The 14310-nt window shown below is 30.6% G+C and overlaps 2 protein-coding genes across 2 annotated transcripts; both read right to left on the reverse strand.

The window, feature by feature from the left end:
• Positions 1-1699: 1699 nt before the first annotated feature.
• On the reverse strand, positions 1700-12256 carry stg1 (stargazin-like protein). The gene is made up of 4 exons (XM_015934185.3): positions 10513-12256; positions 5709-5801; positions 4373-4513; positions 1700-3280 (listed from the first exon to the last, which is right to left on the reverse strand). Exons 1-4 carry the CDS (start codon positions 10727-10729, stop codon positions 2364-2366), a joined length of 1368 nt encoding a protein of 455 aa, XP_015789671.1. The 5' UTR covers positions 10730-12256; the 3' UTR covers positions 1700-2363.
• Positions 12257-12955: 699 nt separating this feature from the next.
• Positions 12956-14220, reverse strand: LOC107366346 (uncharacterized). Its single transcript, XM_015933927.3, has 3 exons — positions 13939-14220; positions 13762-13862; positions 12956-13689 (listed from the first exon to the last, which is right to left on the reverse strand). The coding sequence occupies exons 1-3, from the start codon at positions 13985-13987 to the stop codon at positions 13141-13143; spliced, it is 699 nt and encodes a 232-aa protein (XP_015789413.1). The 5' UTR covers positions 13988-14220; the 3' UTR covers positions 12956-13140.
• Positions 14221-14310: the final 90 nt, after the last annotated feature.

Below are 14310 nucleotides of genomic sequence, written 5' to 3' on the forward strand. Positions count from 1 at the left end.
TCAGCCTCAAACTTTTTGGGTTAATGGCCAAAATCAAAAGAACTATCGCTAAATCGTGAAAATTATTCAATTCATAGTGTGCACCATCAATTTTTATGGACTGAAAATAAGTTTCAGGACTCTAAATTTTACGGTCGCAGAAAAAAGTCGTTTTAAATGAAAATCGAACTTAACGATTTTATTTCGCACAGAAAATTTTATTGCTCGAAATAAGTGCATTGTCTGGTTGATAATTAAAATCCACTCACTCAAAATGAGTTTCATGAAAATATCTGCTTCCATAACTGAATAAAAGAAGATCAAAGTTTAAACTTTGACCTCGATTTTCTCGAAAACTGGCCTTTAGGTGAATTATTTAAAAACCCCAATAGATGCAGTTTTTATTCCCCTACAAACGCATTAACTCTCAATTCTTTACTCAAATATTCGAGCTTTTAGCAGTACTTTTTACATTACCTTAGAAAGTTTAACCAGAAAAATGGTTAATTTAGCAAGATATTGGTTTATTTGAGTTTGTTTTGTTAAACAAGTTATTACTCGTGCATGTACAGCCCGAATACTTTGGACAAAATGCGCTAATGGAAAATTACTAAATGCAATGAATTTATTAATCAGCCAAGGATTGAATTGGTGAAAGAATGATGACTGTAGGTCCAACCAATCTCGAAATATCGAGGCTCAAAGTTTTCTTTTTCTGTCTTTTTAGTAGCAACAAAATAATTGTAAAAGGAAAAATGGGACAACAGTTTACACGGGAAATTTCTGCTTCTACATGACATAAACTTCATAATAGGCTTCGAGAGACTCTTCTATCGCATTCATAAGAACGGTTCTGATGATGACAATTGGCATAATATTTTAAAACGGGCAAGGGCTAAATTCACATGCAATTCTATCTTTTCATAACTTTTCATCTTAGTTTTTCATAACATTCTTCATAACAAAATTTAAAATAAAATACACAATATCTTCATGGGAAAGGCTCTTTATTTAAATATCGCATACAATGAGCACAATGAAATGCATAATACGTTAGACGCATCAATGCGAATAGACTTTCTCTCAAACTTTCTCTTTTTACATATGCGAATTCTGGGATAATATGCCGTCCTATTCTGGATTTGTAGATCATTTTCAATGTTATCAAAATGGACTCTATCTAATATCTTTGATTTTCAACTTTGTAGGTTCACAACTATTAATACATGAATACACTACTGTCCAATTACTATCCTTTTAATGCTCTTTCGTTTCATAAACCCTAACAATTGCAGTTAGAGCTCAGCTAAAGTCGTTTTGTCACAAAATTCGTCTACAGAGCGAGGAAATCTTTGGCTTCTTCGGTAAACTTCATAACCCAGTTTTATAAAAGTGAACAATTACGAAGGTTCAACTTATGCCATTTTTGTTTCATTACAAAAATTTTATGGGTGAAACAAAACGAACTGGCAAGTGAAGAAGAACTTCAACAGAATAGACTTTTAAATGTTACCCGATTTTTCCTAATCTTGCCCAAAACTTTGACTTTCGAGTCAAAAATAGACATAAAACGTTTTTCGATCAATTTTAATGATTTATTGATATAGTTTGATATCGGAGAGCTTCATCTTTTGTACCAATAAATATCTTCACAGTACATAAGACTGAGGATGAATAATCTGTATGTTTAAACGAATTAAATAAAAATAAGAATAAAAAATCATTTTCCATTTGTTTTATTCATTTTTTGGTGACATTTTCAGTGAATTTGAACAATCAAATGAAAGATAAAATGAATTTTCAAACGTGCTGAAAGTTTCCTTGGAAAAACTGAAAAATCCTTTTTTCTATTCAATTTGTTTTCCTAGCTCATTTCAACCATTTAACTGACCCTGTTATTTAATTTTGTCAATTTTTTTGGTCCCAAAAATTGTAAATCTATGAATCAAAATTGATTGCCAAAGTGACAAAAATTTGGATCAACAAATAACAGGGTTGAAATTTTCTTTATCCTTTTCATTAAAATCAACATTTTCGTTACATCTTAATGTCTTGTTATTATATTTGTATATAAAAAAACAAGGGAAAGCTATTTCCATAAATAGCTAAATATCATTTGACATTTTTCTTTGTTGAATTAAAAGTGTTGATAAATGATGGTTACAATTTAAGGCTGTGATTTTGATTTGTTTTTCCTTGCTCAGAAGATAATTCCAATTAAAAGAAATCCGTTGTTTGTCCGATTTCCAGAAGAGCAGGGAAAATACAAATGAGTATCAATTGAACAAAATGAAAACTGTAAAGCCAGTTTTACGTTACAAATGATAATGTCAAGATATGATTGACTCGCCAACAAATTTCATGACAAGAGGCTGTGAATTTAATTAAACTGGAGTGGTTCGCCGTAAATTGTCCAAAGGAAATTCCTTGGTCGGTGAATAGTCTCCCATGTATTCACTGTTGCTGCTAAAATCTTGTTCCAGTATTGGTGTGGGATAAGAGGCTCGGCAGATTGAGTCATGAGGCGGTGAATAATCTTCACGGGAAGATGATTCTCTGTCCATATCATTGGAACCAGAAACTGTTGTGTGATGATGTGAGGAAGATTGTGTTTGACTGAGATTGGATTCACGATGACAGTTGTAATCATGTTGCTGCTGTTGAGATGAACCTGAAATTATGAAAACTCCTGGTCTGGTTTTATTGCGAGTTGATGAAGAAGATGAAAAGTGTGATGTTAACTGGGAAGGTGGCGGAGGCGGAGGCGGTGGAAAGGGAAATTTGGTTGATGATTGAAAGTCTCCATAATCGGCTGGTGAGGGAACTTGAAGAGGACTGTTTATGCCCACATAAGATGGTGTCCTGGAAGATTTAATGGGCAAAGGAATGGGCGAGGGTTCACGAGAGATTTCCTTTGATCGACTGTACCTTCGACCTCGACCACCGTGTTTTTTACAATAGGAAGCAATTGGTGCGGGCAGGTTAATGGTGTTGCTTGGGCTTAAAGAGGTGTTCATTGAGGAGGAGGACAAAGGTCCAGGGGCTTGTAAAAGGTCAACCAAGGCTTCTTGTTGACTGAACTCTTTTTCCCAGTCCAGTTGGTGGAGTCGTATATACAAAAAGATTGAAAAGGTTCCGGCAACTTCGCACATCATAAGGCTTAAAACGCAAAACATGAAGGAAACACCATATTTGTATCTAAAGGTTGCCTCTTGGAATGATGATTTAGGTCGCAATTTATTGCCCACCTCGGCTTTAAAGGTTGAAATGTATATCACGATTGAACAGAGTATCATTAAACCTAAAAATAATAGAAAGAAAATTTTGAAAATTAATAAACGATTCTTTCAACTGATGAATAAAATGTAAAAATATGAACATTAATTTCGGGTAAATTGAGAAATCACTTTCAATTTTCATGTAAATTTCACCTTCAAAATGGAGATTTTACCTTAAATTTCAATGTAAATCAGGAGTTACTTTTGATTCAAATTGTAAAAATGAAATTGTTTCAAGTGACTGAAGTTTACTCATAATCAAACGTTTTTTAATCCTAAAGTCATTGTTAATCAAGAAACTATCCAAAAATGTATCATTGCATTGATCATTATTAAAGGTTTGATTATGATGTGAATTTTTGAAAGACATTGAACCATGAAGAAAAAAAACAGAATACATTCATGGGAACAACTTGAATAATACTTGAAGCCCAGGATTTAGCAGAATAAAAGCTTAACTGAAATAATACTGATAATAATAAAGGTAAAAGTTACGCTTTCAAATAAAGTGAATAAAAAAAAGTACAAAAAGACTCATCATTTTCCTTCTGGGTTTACCTTTGATGGAGAGTTTCCAGAAAAGGTGAAGAATAGGGAAGAAAAGATGCTGAAAATGAAGTCTAAAGACATGGAAAGACAGGCTAAAGATGAAGATAATGAAGATATTAATGAAACAAAATGAATGAATGTTGGTGAAAATATCTATTAACAACAAGAATCTAAACTAATAATAAGCTATTTTAAGATTACCTGATGAGTTTGTTTTGCTTTCTTGTTTCAAGTGATTCTTTATGAGCAACTAAAAAATACATCATCAGGTAAAGGAAAAGGTAAAGCCAAGGTGATATGCAAAGAAATGTGAAGGTGAGAAAAAAAAGGTTGAAAAGAAGGTTTGAAAAGGATAAGATTTTGCGTAATCAAGTTACAGTTTTCATGGGAAAAAACATGATATTAACAAATTTTGTGAATCTACCGATAATCAAAGAAAGGTGAAAAGAGATGAAAATTTTTATTCCAAAGGTAAAATCTCAATGAATCTCAGCCTTCCAATATGATTTATGATTGAAGATTGGATTGACTTTTGAAGATGAAATTCGTTTGATAATGAATCTTACCTGAAAGTATGAATGAAATACCAGAGGCAAAGGTAAGAGCCTTGCGACGAATACATTTATTGGCAGTAAAACAGGTAAAAACGCCTAACAGGATTGAACCTGTGCTTAAAGCCATGAAAAGTGCTGCTTTCTTGGCTGCATCTGTTGAGGAACAATAATCATTAATTGAATGAGCAAATGAAACTATTGGTAAAAGCCAAATAATGATCAACGAAATATCGATCAAAATCATTTTGAAATGTTTTCCAAGTTTAATAGTCAACTTTTATTGTAAAATGAATACTAGATTCACTGAAGATGAGAAAAGTGAAACAATTTTAAAATTGTTATCATCATTTGTAAGTTATCTTTATTTTATTACCTAAGATATTTAATGATCATCATTATTATGTTTCTTCATTTTGAGGTAAAAAACCATTTTTCTCATTATTTTCACCTTCATCATTCAACCTCGTGAAATGGATTCAAACTAAAGTTACATTTGATATTTTCCTCAATCCCTGGATTCTCATATTTACCTGAAGAAAAAGGATCAAAAATCCTTTCAAAAAGAGTGAATCAAGAGATACAATCGATGACACAAGTGATGATGAAGAGTAAATTATTTATATAAATTCAACCGATCCGGAAAAACGGACCTAAAAGACCTGAAAATCGATGAAAAAATGAGAAAAGCTAAAAAATAAAATCTGGTTTTCAACTGAACAAAATGAAATCCAAGTTTGAAGCGATTTCATCAAAAACTGTTGATCAGAGAGATTTTTCAATTACAGAAATTTGTTCAGTTATTTTGTCCCTGAAGGTCCATCAGGTCAAGTCATAGTTTTCGCAACAACAAGTAACGTCATCGAACTTAGAAATAATTTTTCCCCTTATAATACGGATTCTGTTTTTTCCTTCACCCTGTTGGAACATGATTTTCTCAGGAACCTGAATTCCTAGAAAGCTCAACTTGTCACTGTACACAAATCATTCTTACAAAAGTTTAGAACAAATTTCCCTGAAAAATTTCATGTTTTCACTTTATATACTTAATAGATTGAAAATGATCAAAGATTGAAATTCTCAGTTTCACTTTTCATATCAAAATAACATCAACTTTCACCTCTACTTTAACCTTTAACAAATTATGAACTTATTTTTGATCATTGCTTCTAAGTCACAAAATCATCAACATAATAATCACAGAGTTTCCTCACTCATTGAACTTCCGTTTATTCAGCTGAAAAGTAGAGATTCATTTGAAGCAAAATTCAAGTTCAATTTTGCTGATCACTAGTTTTTCAATTTAATGATTTTGCTCAAGTTGATTTGAATTTAATGCTGAAATACTTACATGGTATTGCCATTGTTGAATCATTAGGATCAGGAGTATACTCTTCATCAGTTAAATAGTCAATGTGAGTGCAATTCATGGATTTAACACCAGCTAAACAGGTTGGAAAGGTAAGCAAAAAATGATTAGTTTCAAGTGATTAAGGGATTGATAAGGTCAAGAGTTGAAGAGACTTTAAAATGAAAGGTTGAAATTTTTAGAGCAAAGTGTATCAACACTGAATTCAATGAACGTTATTGTATCCCAGAAGAGATGAAAATAACTAATAGAAGCAGGTTTTCAAGAGAAAAGATGATTATTTTAAAGATTTATGGTTCAGATAATCTGAATAAACTGAAATGAGAAAAGGGAAAAATAATCTAAATGTATTTTATAATAAAAAAAGGACAAAACCGATTCTGAATCTCGTGAGTATTGGAAGCTGAGAGTTGAAATGTTCAACTGTTCAAGTGCATTTCAACCATTTCAGAAGAAAGATGAGCAAATTGGTAAAAATTACATTTTATCAAACAATTGTTCAGCAACACTTGTTCACTGTTCAGGTAATACCATGAATTTTAAAGAATAAGAAAAAGTAAGAAAACAAAAAACGAAAAATAAATCTAAATCTAAACATTTAATTCAATCAACAACATCAATGGAATAGTAAATTGTTGATTAAGTTGGATTGCAATAAGCAAAAGTAAAATCACTGTTAATGTGATCATTTGAACACAAAGGTTGTTCAAAGGGACAAACCAAATGGTCATTGTCAATGTTCTTGATTTGATTACTTAACAATTAGATAATCTTTATGTTTCAATGGAGTGTAAAGCTCATGGAATTAAAAGCTAAAATCATTTTGAAGTGAGTTCCACTTTTTCATGTTTACACAGTAATAGTTGTTGGCTTGAAATTACTCAATTTCAACCAATTCACAGATTGATTTTCATTGCAATTATTCATCTTTTTCATGATGATGATGTATACAATTTTTCATGATAATTATGTTTAGTTTGAGGGAAATTAGTGTTTACTCAGTAATCGATTATGTTAATAGTGAAAATGAGAAAAACCTGATCTCGTTTTTTTTCGTTCGAGGTTGAATAACAAATTATCTGAAAATGAACTAATTTGAAATGAAGTCTATTGAAAGCTTTTAAATAATAAGATGAAGATTAGGCTTGGATGGATGAAAAGGCTTTTCAAATATTATACTTATTATTGATACAATAAGTATACCAATTTGCTGAATTATCAGACAACAAAATATTTACTATTCAGTTCAAGGATTGTTTATTTATGAAATAAGAAATGCTTACAAATGAATGTTGGACTGTAATTTTTATTAGTGTTAACCTGAAAAAAGGCAATAATTGCAGTTCATCGGTAAAACCATCTTCAAAATGATAACTCAATTAATATCATCATTAAAACATGATAATAATTGCTGATCAAAATTGTGATAAAAATACACTCAAAAAGCACCAAAGCTAAAATTGGAATAACTCGGAGATCGAGAAATGTTTATGAAACAAAATTTTCCTTTCAACTTGGTTTAGTCAGTTTCAATTGTGACCTCAACTGATGTCATTGCAAGTCTTTTAATAGCGAAAGATTTTCGTAAAGTGTTAAATCTAATTGATCTAGTCTATTGAACCATCTTTGGCTTGTTGACCTCAAGCATACGATTCTTCATTGAACCAATTGAACTTTCTCCTAACTCAGAAACTCGACCAAGCTTCGATAATCGCAGTTTCAAGCTCTGGTACTGTGAAGACCAAGCAAGAGATCAATTGTTTCTTCTCAGAATCGGTCAATTCCTTAGCCATCTGCATCTAAAGAAAATAACAATCAATGGACAATCTAAATCTTCCCAAAACTAATGATCAATTCAACTTTGATTGAAAGTTCCGAATGTTCTGAAAAAATTCTGAATGTGATTAACTTTCTGAATCTACTGTAAAAACTCAAATTATGAGCAAAAAAATTAAAACAAAAGTCATTAAAGTTGAAAACGAACTCTTATATTTCATAAGAGATGAAATCTTCTCGGCTTTTCTGGTTTCCTGGTTAAGCATCAACCAAATTCAAGATTTTTCAAGATTTTAATTAACTCAACTTAAATCTGTAAAATGAGTTTTTAATTTTGTACACAATCGATCAATGAAAATGTTCAATCTTAAGTTATAATTTTTTCTGTTGTATTCAACTGTAAAACTGAGCAGAAAACTGGTTAACTCAGACAAATCTAAATCCTTGAAATATTTATTGAGATTATATATTTACAGGTGAACAAATGTAAAGCTATAAACTGTGATTTCTTGGGATGATAAAATTCTGGCTGAAAGTAGGCTAAGTGAAAGTGGGAAAAGAAAGAGAAGAAGAAAAAAAGAAAAGTTTACAAAAAGTAATTGAATAACATTGGTTACTTATCCTTATTTGTTCAGATTATTGCTTAAAAGTTACTTTCAATTCTCACAAAGAATCATAATATCATTTGTATGTATGAGTTAATGTAAAATGCAGGGAATGGATGATAAAAAAATACTGACCCAGGGAAGGAAAGTTAATGCATAATATAATATTCAATCTGTTTCATGGAAGAAAAAGGTAAATGAAAATATTTGATACAAAAATTGACCCTCAGAATGTGAACAATGATAACTGATTGGAAATAATCTGTTTGAGTTTCAATCAGTTTTGACAAAAAAAGACGCTTGAAAAGGTTAATAGCAATGATGAATGAATAATGTTCATTGGTTAATGTTTATATTTATGCAATTTTACATTTCTTATTGTTTTTGGCTTCTTCAACGTTCAACATTTTCACCATCATGTTTAGCCTAATCTTTGTCATCATCATCTTTATCATGTGTTCAACATTATTTCTCAGCGGAGCGATAAAAATGAATCTAACGATTCTCATTATGAATAATGCATGTAATACTTTAATCCTGGTTCACATATTTTTTTACTTTAACCTGATTTTTTCCAGTGTTTTTTGTTTTCTTCAAAATTTATCTCAGATTCAGATTCAACTGGAATCACCTTAAAGATAAATATCAGTAAATGAATTGGCAAGTAAACAAGTTTTAAGATGGTTGGTAAAAGGAAAGTAAACAAATCGAGAAGAGCAATGATTAGAAATTGTTTGAAATTGAATTGAAAATCATCAATATTTGTGATAATTTTTAGATGAAGTTGAACTTTTTTTTGCAAATTATTTTATGTTTTAAAGTTGTTTTGGATTCTGAGAAAAAATTAAAGTTCAGGTTTTGAAGGTGAAATCAGAAGTCAAAGTTGATTCAATATTTTTCGGAAATGGAAATTTTCTTCAACTTGAAAAGTTAACGATTTTTTAGTTATTTTGATCACAAACTTGACTTTGATATCGAGTAATGTTTTTCTATTTGCAAATTTCATTAAAATAATAACTCTGGAAACATCTTCATAGTTTCATGTAAATATATCAAAAGTTTCAGATTCTTGAAAACTGAAAATGATGAATAACTAGTAAATATTTAAACGGAAAGTTGGACGTTTCTTGCCATTTCAAAGAGATGAAAAAATATCAACTCAAACCTGAAAAGTTGAAAAATTTTGATCAAATTGAGTTCTTATTGGAAGTGAATTTATATCAATCTCGATTGGAAGTAATATCATCGATTGTAACATAAAAATTTCAATGAACATTAATTTCTCAAAGAACGATCTTGAACCATTTTCTCAATGAATTCAACTAACACTAATTTGTATCGATTGATTCTTGCCAACTTACCATTGAAACAAAATACAAACAAAAGATTATGATTGAGATTTATATTCATGAGATTGAACAAAATGTCAACTCTAGACCCGATGAAAAGTAGACTTTGCCTGTTCAATATTGTATCATTTGTTTGGATGTTTGTTATCAAATGGAAATAAAATTTGGCAAGAGTTTAAGTTAACTGACAAAAAGATGTCAATTTTTTGGGAAAAAAGTGAAAAAAGTTGAACCCAAAACACTGGGATATACAAATATATTAGTTTTCACTTCCAAGTGAAAGTGTTTGATCATTTTTTTTAAACCATCATCTTATTGAGAAAAGGACTTTAATCTAAATCTTTCTTCTTTTCTTGCTTCTCTTTTCTTCTGTTCATCTTGTTCATCCTTTTTGCTCTCCTAATCAATTGCTAACTTCACCAGTGAAGTTTATCCCATCTGTCAACGACAACTTCCGACCTTCTTCATCTTATCATCTATTTTCTTGCTCCTTGTTTCAATTCATTGTCAGTTCTGTTTAAATCACAATGTAACTCTATCCACTGTAACTGGGAGTAAAAATCTTCATCATTATCATCAGTAGCAACATTAACATTCTTCCAAGTAAATTGACTGGATTGAAGTAAATTTCATTTGGAACTTTTCTTCCCTTTAAAAGGCAAATGAAACTGCAATCCAGACAAAAAAGCCATTCCATGAACGGATTGATTTCTGAAGCGACATTAACTGTTCCAAGTCAGTGTTTAGGTGCTTAATTACCTAAAAAGCCTGAGTTTTGTCACTGACTCAGTCCTTGTCTTGAGTTTTGTGTTCACATTAAAAATGAAACTTGAAATTTGTTTTGTTTTCTTTCCTTCAAAATTGCTCATAACATCAAAGATGAATATTTTACTCTCTATTCATGGTTATTGTTCATTTTACATTCCGTGTATGTCAAAATACTTTTGCTCTCTTATTAAAAATATTGAATAAAAAAAGAATGAGAATAATGAATGAAACAAAATGTAACCATTATAATGTAATAGTATATGGAAAGATAATTTGGGTTAAACTTACGTTCATTTTGACAGAGAATCCAAAGGCCTGAAACTGTGAATTTTGATAAATGTTCAGAGGCAGCAGACATGTTGTACTTCTTAAATTCAGGGTTATTCATGAGTTCCTCGGAATATAACCATTCATTGGTGAAAATAGCAATACTTTGGGCAAACAGTGATCCAAGAGCTGAGAATGAGGTTAACAATTTAAGTATCCGAATTGAGCGATGGGACATTTTTTACCTTCCAGTTTTGATAAAAAAAAGTGGAAGGGTTCGTCGATTGATCTGCGATATTTGTTATTGATGATGATGATGATGGTCAACAGAGTGGATAACAAGTGAAACAATTTATAATACAGAATAGATACAAGAAAAAATGGGTTTCTTGTTTTCCTTTTTTCGTCTTCCTTGGTAATTTAGGTTTGATGTTGTTGTTTTTTTATCCAAAAAAAAAGATCTGCACAAGATTGATAAATATATGTATATATGTATATGTAAAAAAGCACAGTTTAGTTCATTCAGTTGCCTTGTTAACAATTATCATGATCATCATTCAAGATGGATTATATTTTTCATGATAGAATTGTCATTTTTGCTTTACCCAACATTGAGGCAACAGTAATGTTAAACACTGAAAGCTGGTACAGTTGAGGTTAAACAATTTGAGCGGAAAGGGGTTAACATATTAATTGGCCATCCCTATTCACACACATTATGTGCTTTTGAACCAGGCAACAAAAAAAAAGGAATCTGGTTAACACTGGTTTTTAGGTTATAAGATGGCTGATGAAAAATTCATTTCAACTTGATTGGGATCTCATTATTTTCCTATTATTCTATTAATATTCATATTAATGTGAAATCACGGTTATCTTTTCTTTTGCTTCTTTCATCTTCTTTGGCTTTTTCTTGTTCCTCTTTTATCTTTCCTTTCTCCTTTCTTTTCAGATTCCTCATCTTCCAACAAGGTAAAAGATTATCTAGAAATTAAGAGTAAGAAGATTTTGTTCATTTTTTTCTGATTTGTATTGTTGTTCCTTTTGTAGTTGCTGTTGTTGTTGTTGTTGTTTTTGTTGAAATGATTTTGAACAGTTAATGTTTTTGCTATTGTTAACATGACCTAAAGGCACATCCAAAATAGTGAAACTGATGCTTTTAGATAGGAAGAAACACTGTAAGTAAACAAAGTTCAATTTGAAAAGTCGATGGATTGAAAAGACATGATAAAAAGGATGAACAAAATGATTGATTGGTTGATGATGAACCGTTGAAATATTTTGGGAAAACAATTGAATACATAGATGAAGAGAAAGGAAATTATCACATTTAAATAAAATGGTAATTCCAGGTATTTGGGTATCACTTGAGATTCAATTTTTTAGTCTTCACAGGGTTCGATTAACCTAAAAATATTGACTGGTAATGATGTTAATTTTACTCCATGTCACTTTTCACTTTAACACTTTACATTTAACCAAATGTTGGGTAAAAAAAGAGATGTATTTTTTTCAGCTGATCTACACACTTTAACATGGCAAGTTTGGTTTCATGTTGGCATAACTGTTTCCTATCAATTTGCTTTATGCATACACATACAAATATATAGGTAGGTCAGGTTGAGCAAGAGATGATTAAGATGATAATATTAATAGCAAGTATAGTGAGTGAGAGTGAGAAAAAGATGGATAGGGAAAAAAATGAAGATGAGACTAAGCAAGTGAATATCAACCTTCAATACTCGAGTTGCATCGAAAGCGATTCCTTGATCAATAAAAGGCTTATCTACTTGTTAAATAGATGGCGTCAGTAGCAAGACAAACCAATTTTTCAATTGAAAATTTTAATCTGAATTGAATTAAGTTTACATTTGATTAGTTTTTAATTTCTTATTTGTGTTTTAAATAAAAGTGACGAGTTCAGGTTGCTTTTGAGCCAGAAATTTTCAATGCCAATCGAATGTTTAAAACCTTAAGATTGAATACTCTGAGTCTAATTTCATCAGATAATTTAATCTTTCCTTTTGCTTGATGTAACATTTAAAGCTTCAGAAAATCCGAACGCAATGTTGTCTTTTTTTATTTGAATTGAATGTGTTTCGAGTTCTGGTTAAGTCAAAGCATGAATAAGAAAATTTAGTTTTATTTTAAATAACCTATGCGGAAAAACTTTGAGACAAATTGTTCAGATGAAATTTCACAATTAAGAAGTAGAATTAAATAACTTAAGAGCAAACGCATAGAAAATCCATTTTGAAACAGAAGCATTTGAGCTGACTGAAGCGCGATTGATTAATGCAAAAATTGACTAAACTAATGAAGCTATTTTTCTGAAATTTGATCTGAGTAAATAAAAGTCCATTATGCTCATTTCCCTAAAATTTCAAGTCTATTGAAAATATAATTGCTGAGAAAAAAGAAAAAATTGTAGAAATAACTTGTCTCAAAGTTTCTCCGCATAGGTTAAAATTATTGTCAGAATCCATTGGAAATGATACTTGGCCAGTCAATTCACATTAAAGATCGAAATTACATGTATGATCATGAAAATGTTATTCCTTTTTTTCATTAAAAACGTTGAAAATTGATTATAATTTTATTGAAAATTTTTGTATGCTTAAATATTGATTGGATACAAATGAATAAAAGTTAACCATGAGTTCGTGAGTAATAAGGCATGACAATAGAAGCAAATCCTATATAATACTGTTGCCTTACCTGTATTGAAGGCCCTTGGCTACAATATGGAGGGGCACAATTAACAAACTGTTGCAAGTTTAGCTCTTTCAAAATTCTCCTCACTGGCAAATATTTTCTTGGAACTAGAAAGGCATTCAATTTCAAATGCAATTGCGAGTTTGTAGCAATTGCTATTTGCCTGTTCAAAAAATCTCTATTATTTGCATAATGACAATATTCATAAGTACACTCATCCTCATTAAACAAAGCACGACTTTTCAAAACTATTGAGAACTCGAATAAACCGCTATCTTTATGCCACAAGTCTTCGGAAATAGCAAAGCAATCGCCATCATTTAACCTTCCCAAAAGATTCTCCTTTGTGAATCCATCTTTCCATCGATCAAGGTTTAATCCTCGTCGTTCAACATTCAGGATGGAACAGTATCTAATATGTGGTGGATTTGCAATGGTAATCCGATCAATATTTTTGACAGGAATTCCTGTTATCAATGAAAGCTATTCAAAATATTCGTAATTAATACCAAGTTTGATCTAAAGTTTAAATTAACATAAGATATATGAACTTACTTGGTGAACCACTTGTTGTCCTTTGTTTGGGCCACTCTTTTCTGACCAGTCTATTAATAGATCATGATAATTCTCGCCCGCAACCTTAACCTTTATTATCACTGCACATGATGTTAAAATAATGATTGACAATTATAAGTTATCAAATAAATAGACAAAGTTATTGTAAATACTCACGTTTATCTGAAGTATTATCTTTAGCAATATTTCCTTTTGAATAATCCATTTGTAATACTGAAATAGATCAAGTTTCCCAATTGGTTTTTATAGAGCAACTTTAAATACTAACAAACTTAATTGCCAAAATTTGATTTACTTAAATGTTAACTAGAGGTAATTAAAATAGAAACGTGTTGATATATGAAGTGTTTTGAAATTTAAAAGTGTGAAAATTTGATAACAAAATGGGTTGATATTGTATTGGAATGAAATTCAAGAAAATCTTTAACATATTTCAATAATCTTAGACCCGTCAGTAAAATAGAGATCATCATAGAAACAGGTTCTGAGTAGACCGAAGCGCCTATTTCAAACTTGAATTTACCCAGT

The sequence above is a fragment of the Tetranychus urticae genome, chromosome 2 (genome assembly GCF_039701765.1).
Source record: "Tetranychus urticae isolate SD_2017Ah chromosome 2, NJAU_TeUrti_SD_1.0, whole genome shotgun sequence".
Taxonomy (NCBI): Eukaryota; Metazoa; Arthropoda; class Arachnida; order Trombidiformes; family Tetranychidae; genus Tetranychus; species Tetranychus urticae.

Coding starts and splice junctions, on each gene's coding strand:
- stg1 (XM_015934185.3), bottom strand. CDS start 10,729: ATGTCCCATCGCTCAATTCGGATACTTAAATTGTTAACCTCATTCTCA. Junction 4,514..5,708: donor TTCAACAATGGCAATACCAT/GTAAGTATTTCA, acceptor GTTCCTCAACAG/ATGCAGCCAAGAAAGCAGCA. Junction 3,281..4,372: donor TATTTCATTCATACTTTCAG/GTAAGATTCATT, acceptor TATTATTTTTAG/GTTTAATGATACTCTGTTCA.
- LOC107366346 (XM_015933927.3), bottom strand. CDS start 13,987: ATGGATTATTCAAAAGGAAATATTGCTAAAGATAATACTTCAGATAAA. Junction 13,863..13,938: donor AGATAATACTTCAGATAAAC/GTGAGTATTTAC, acceptor CATCATGTGCAG/TGATAATAAAGGTTAAGGTT. Junction 13,690..13,761: donor GACAACAAGTGGTTCACCAA/GTAAGTTCATAT, acceptor TATTTTGAATAG/CTTTCATTGATAACAGGAAT.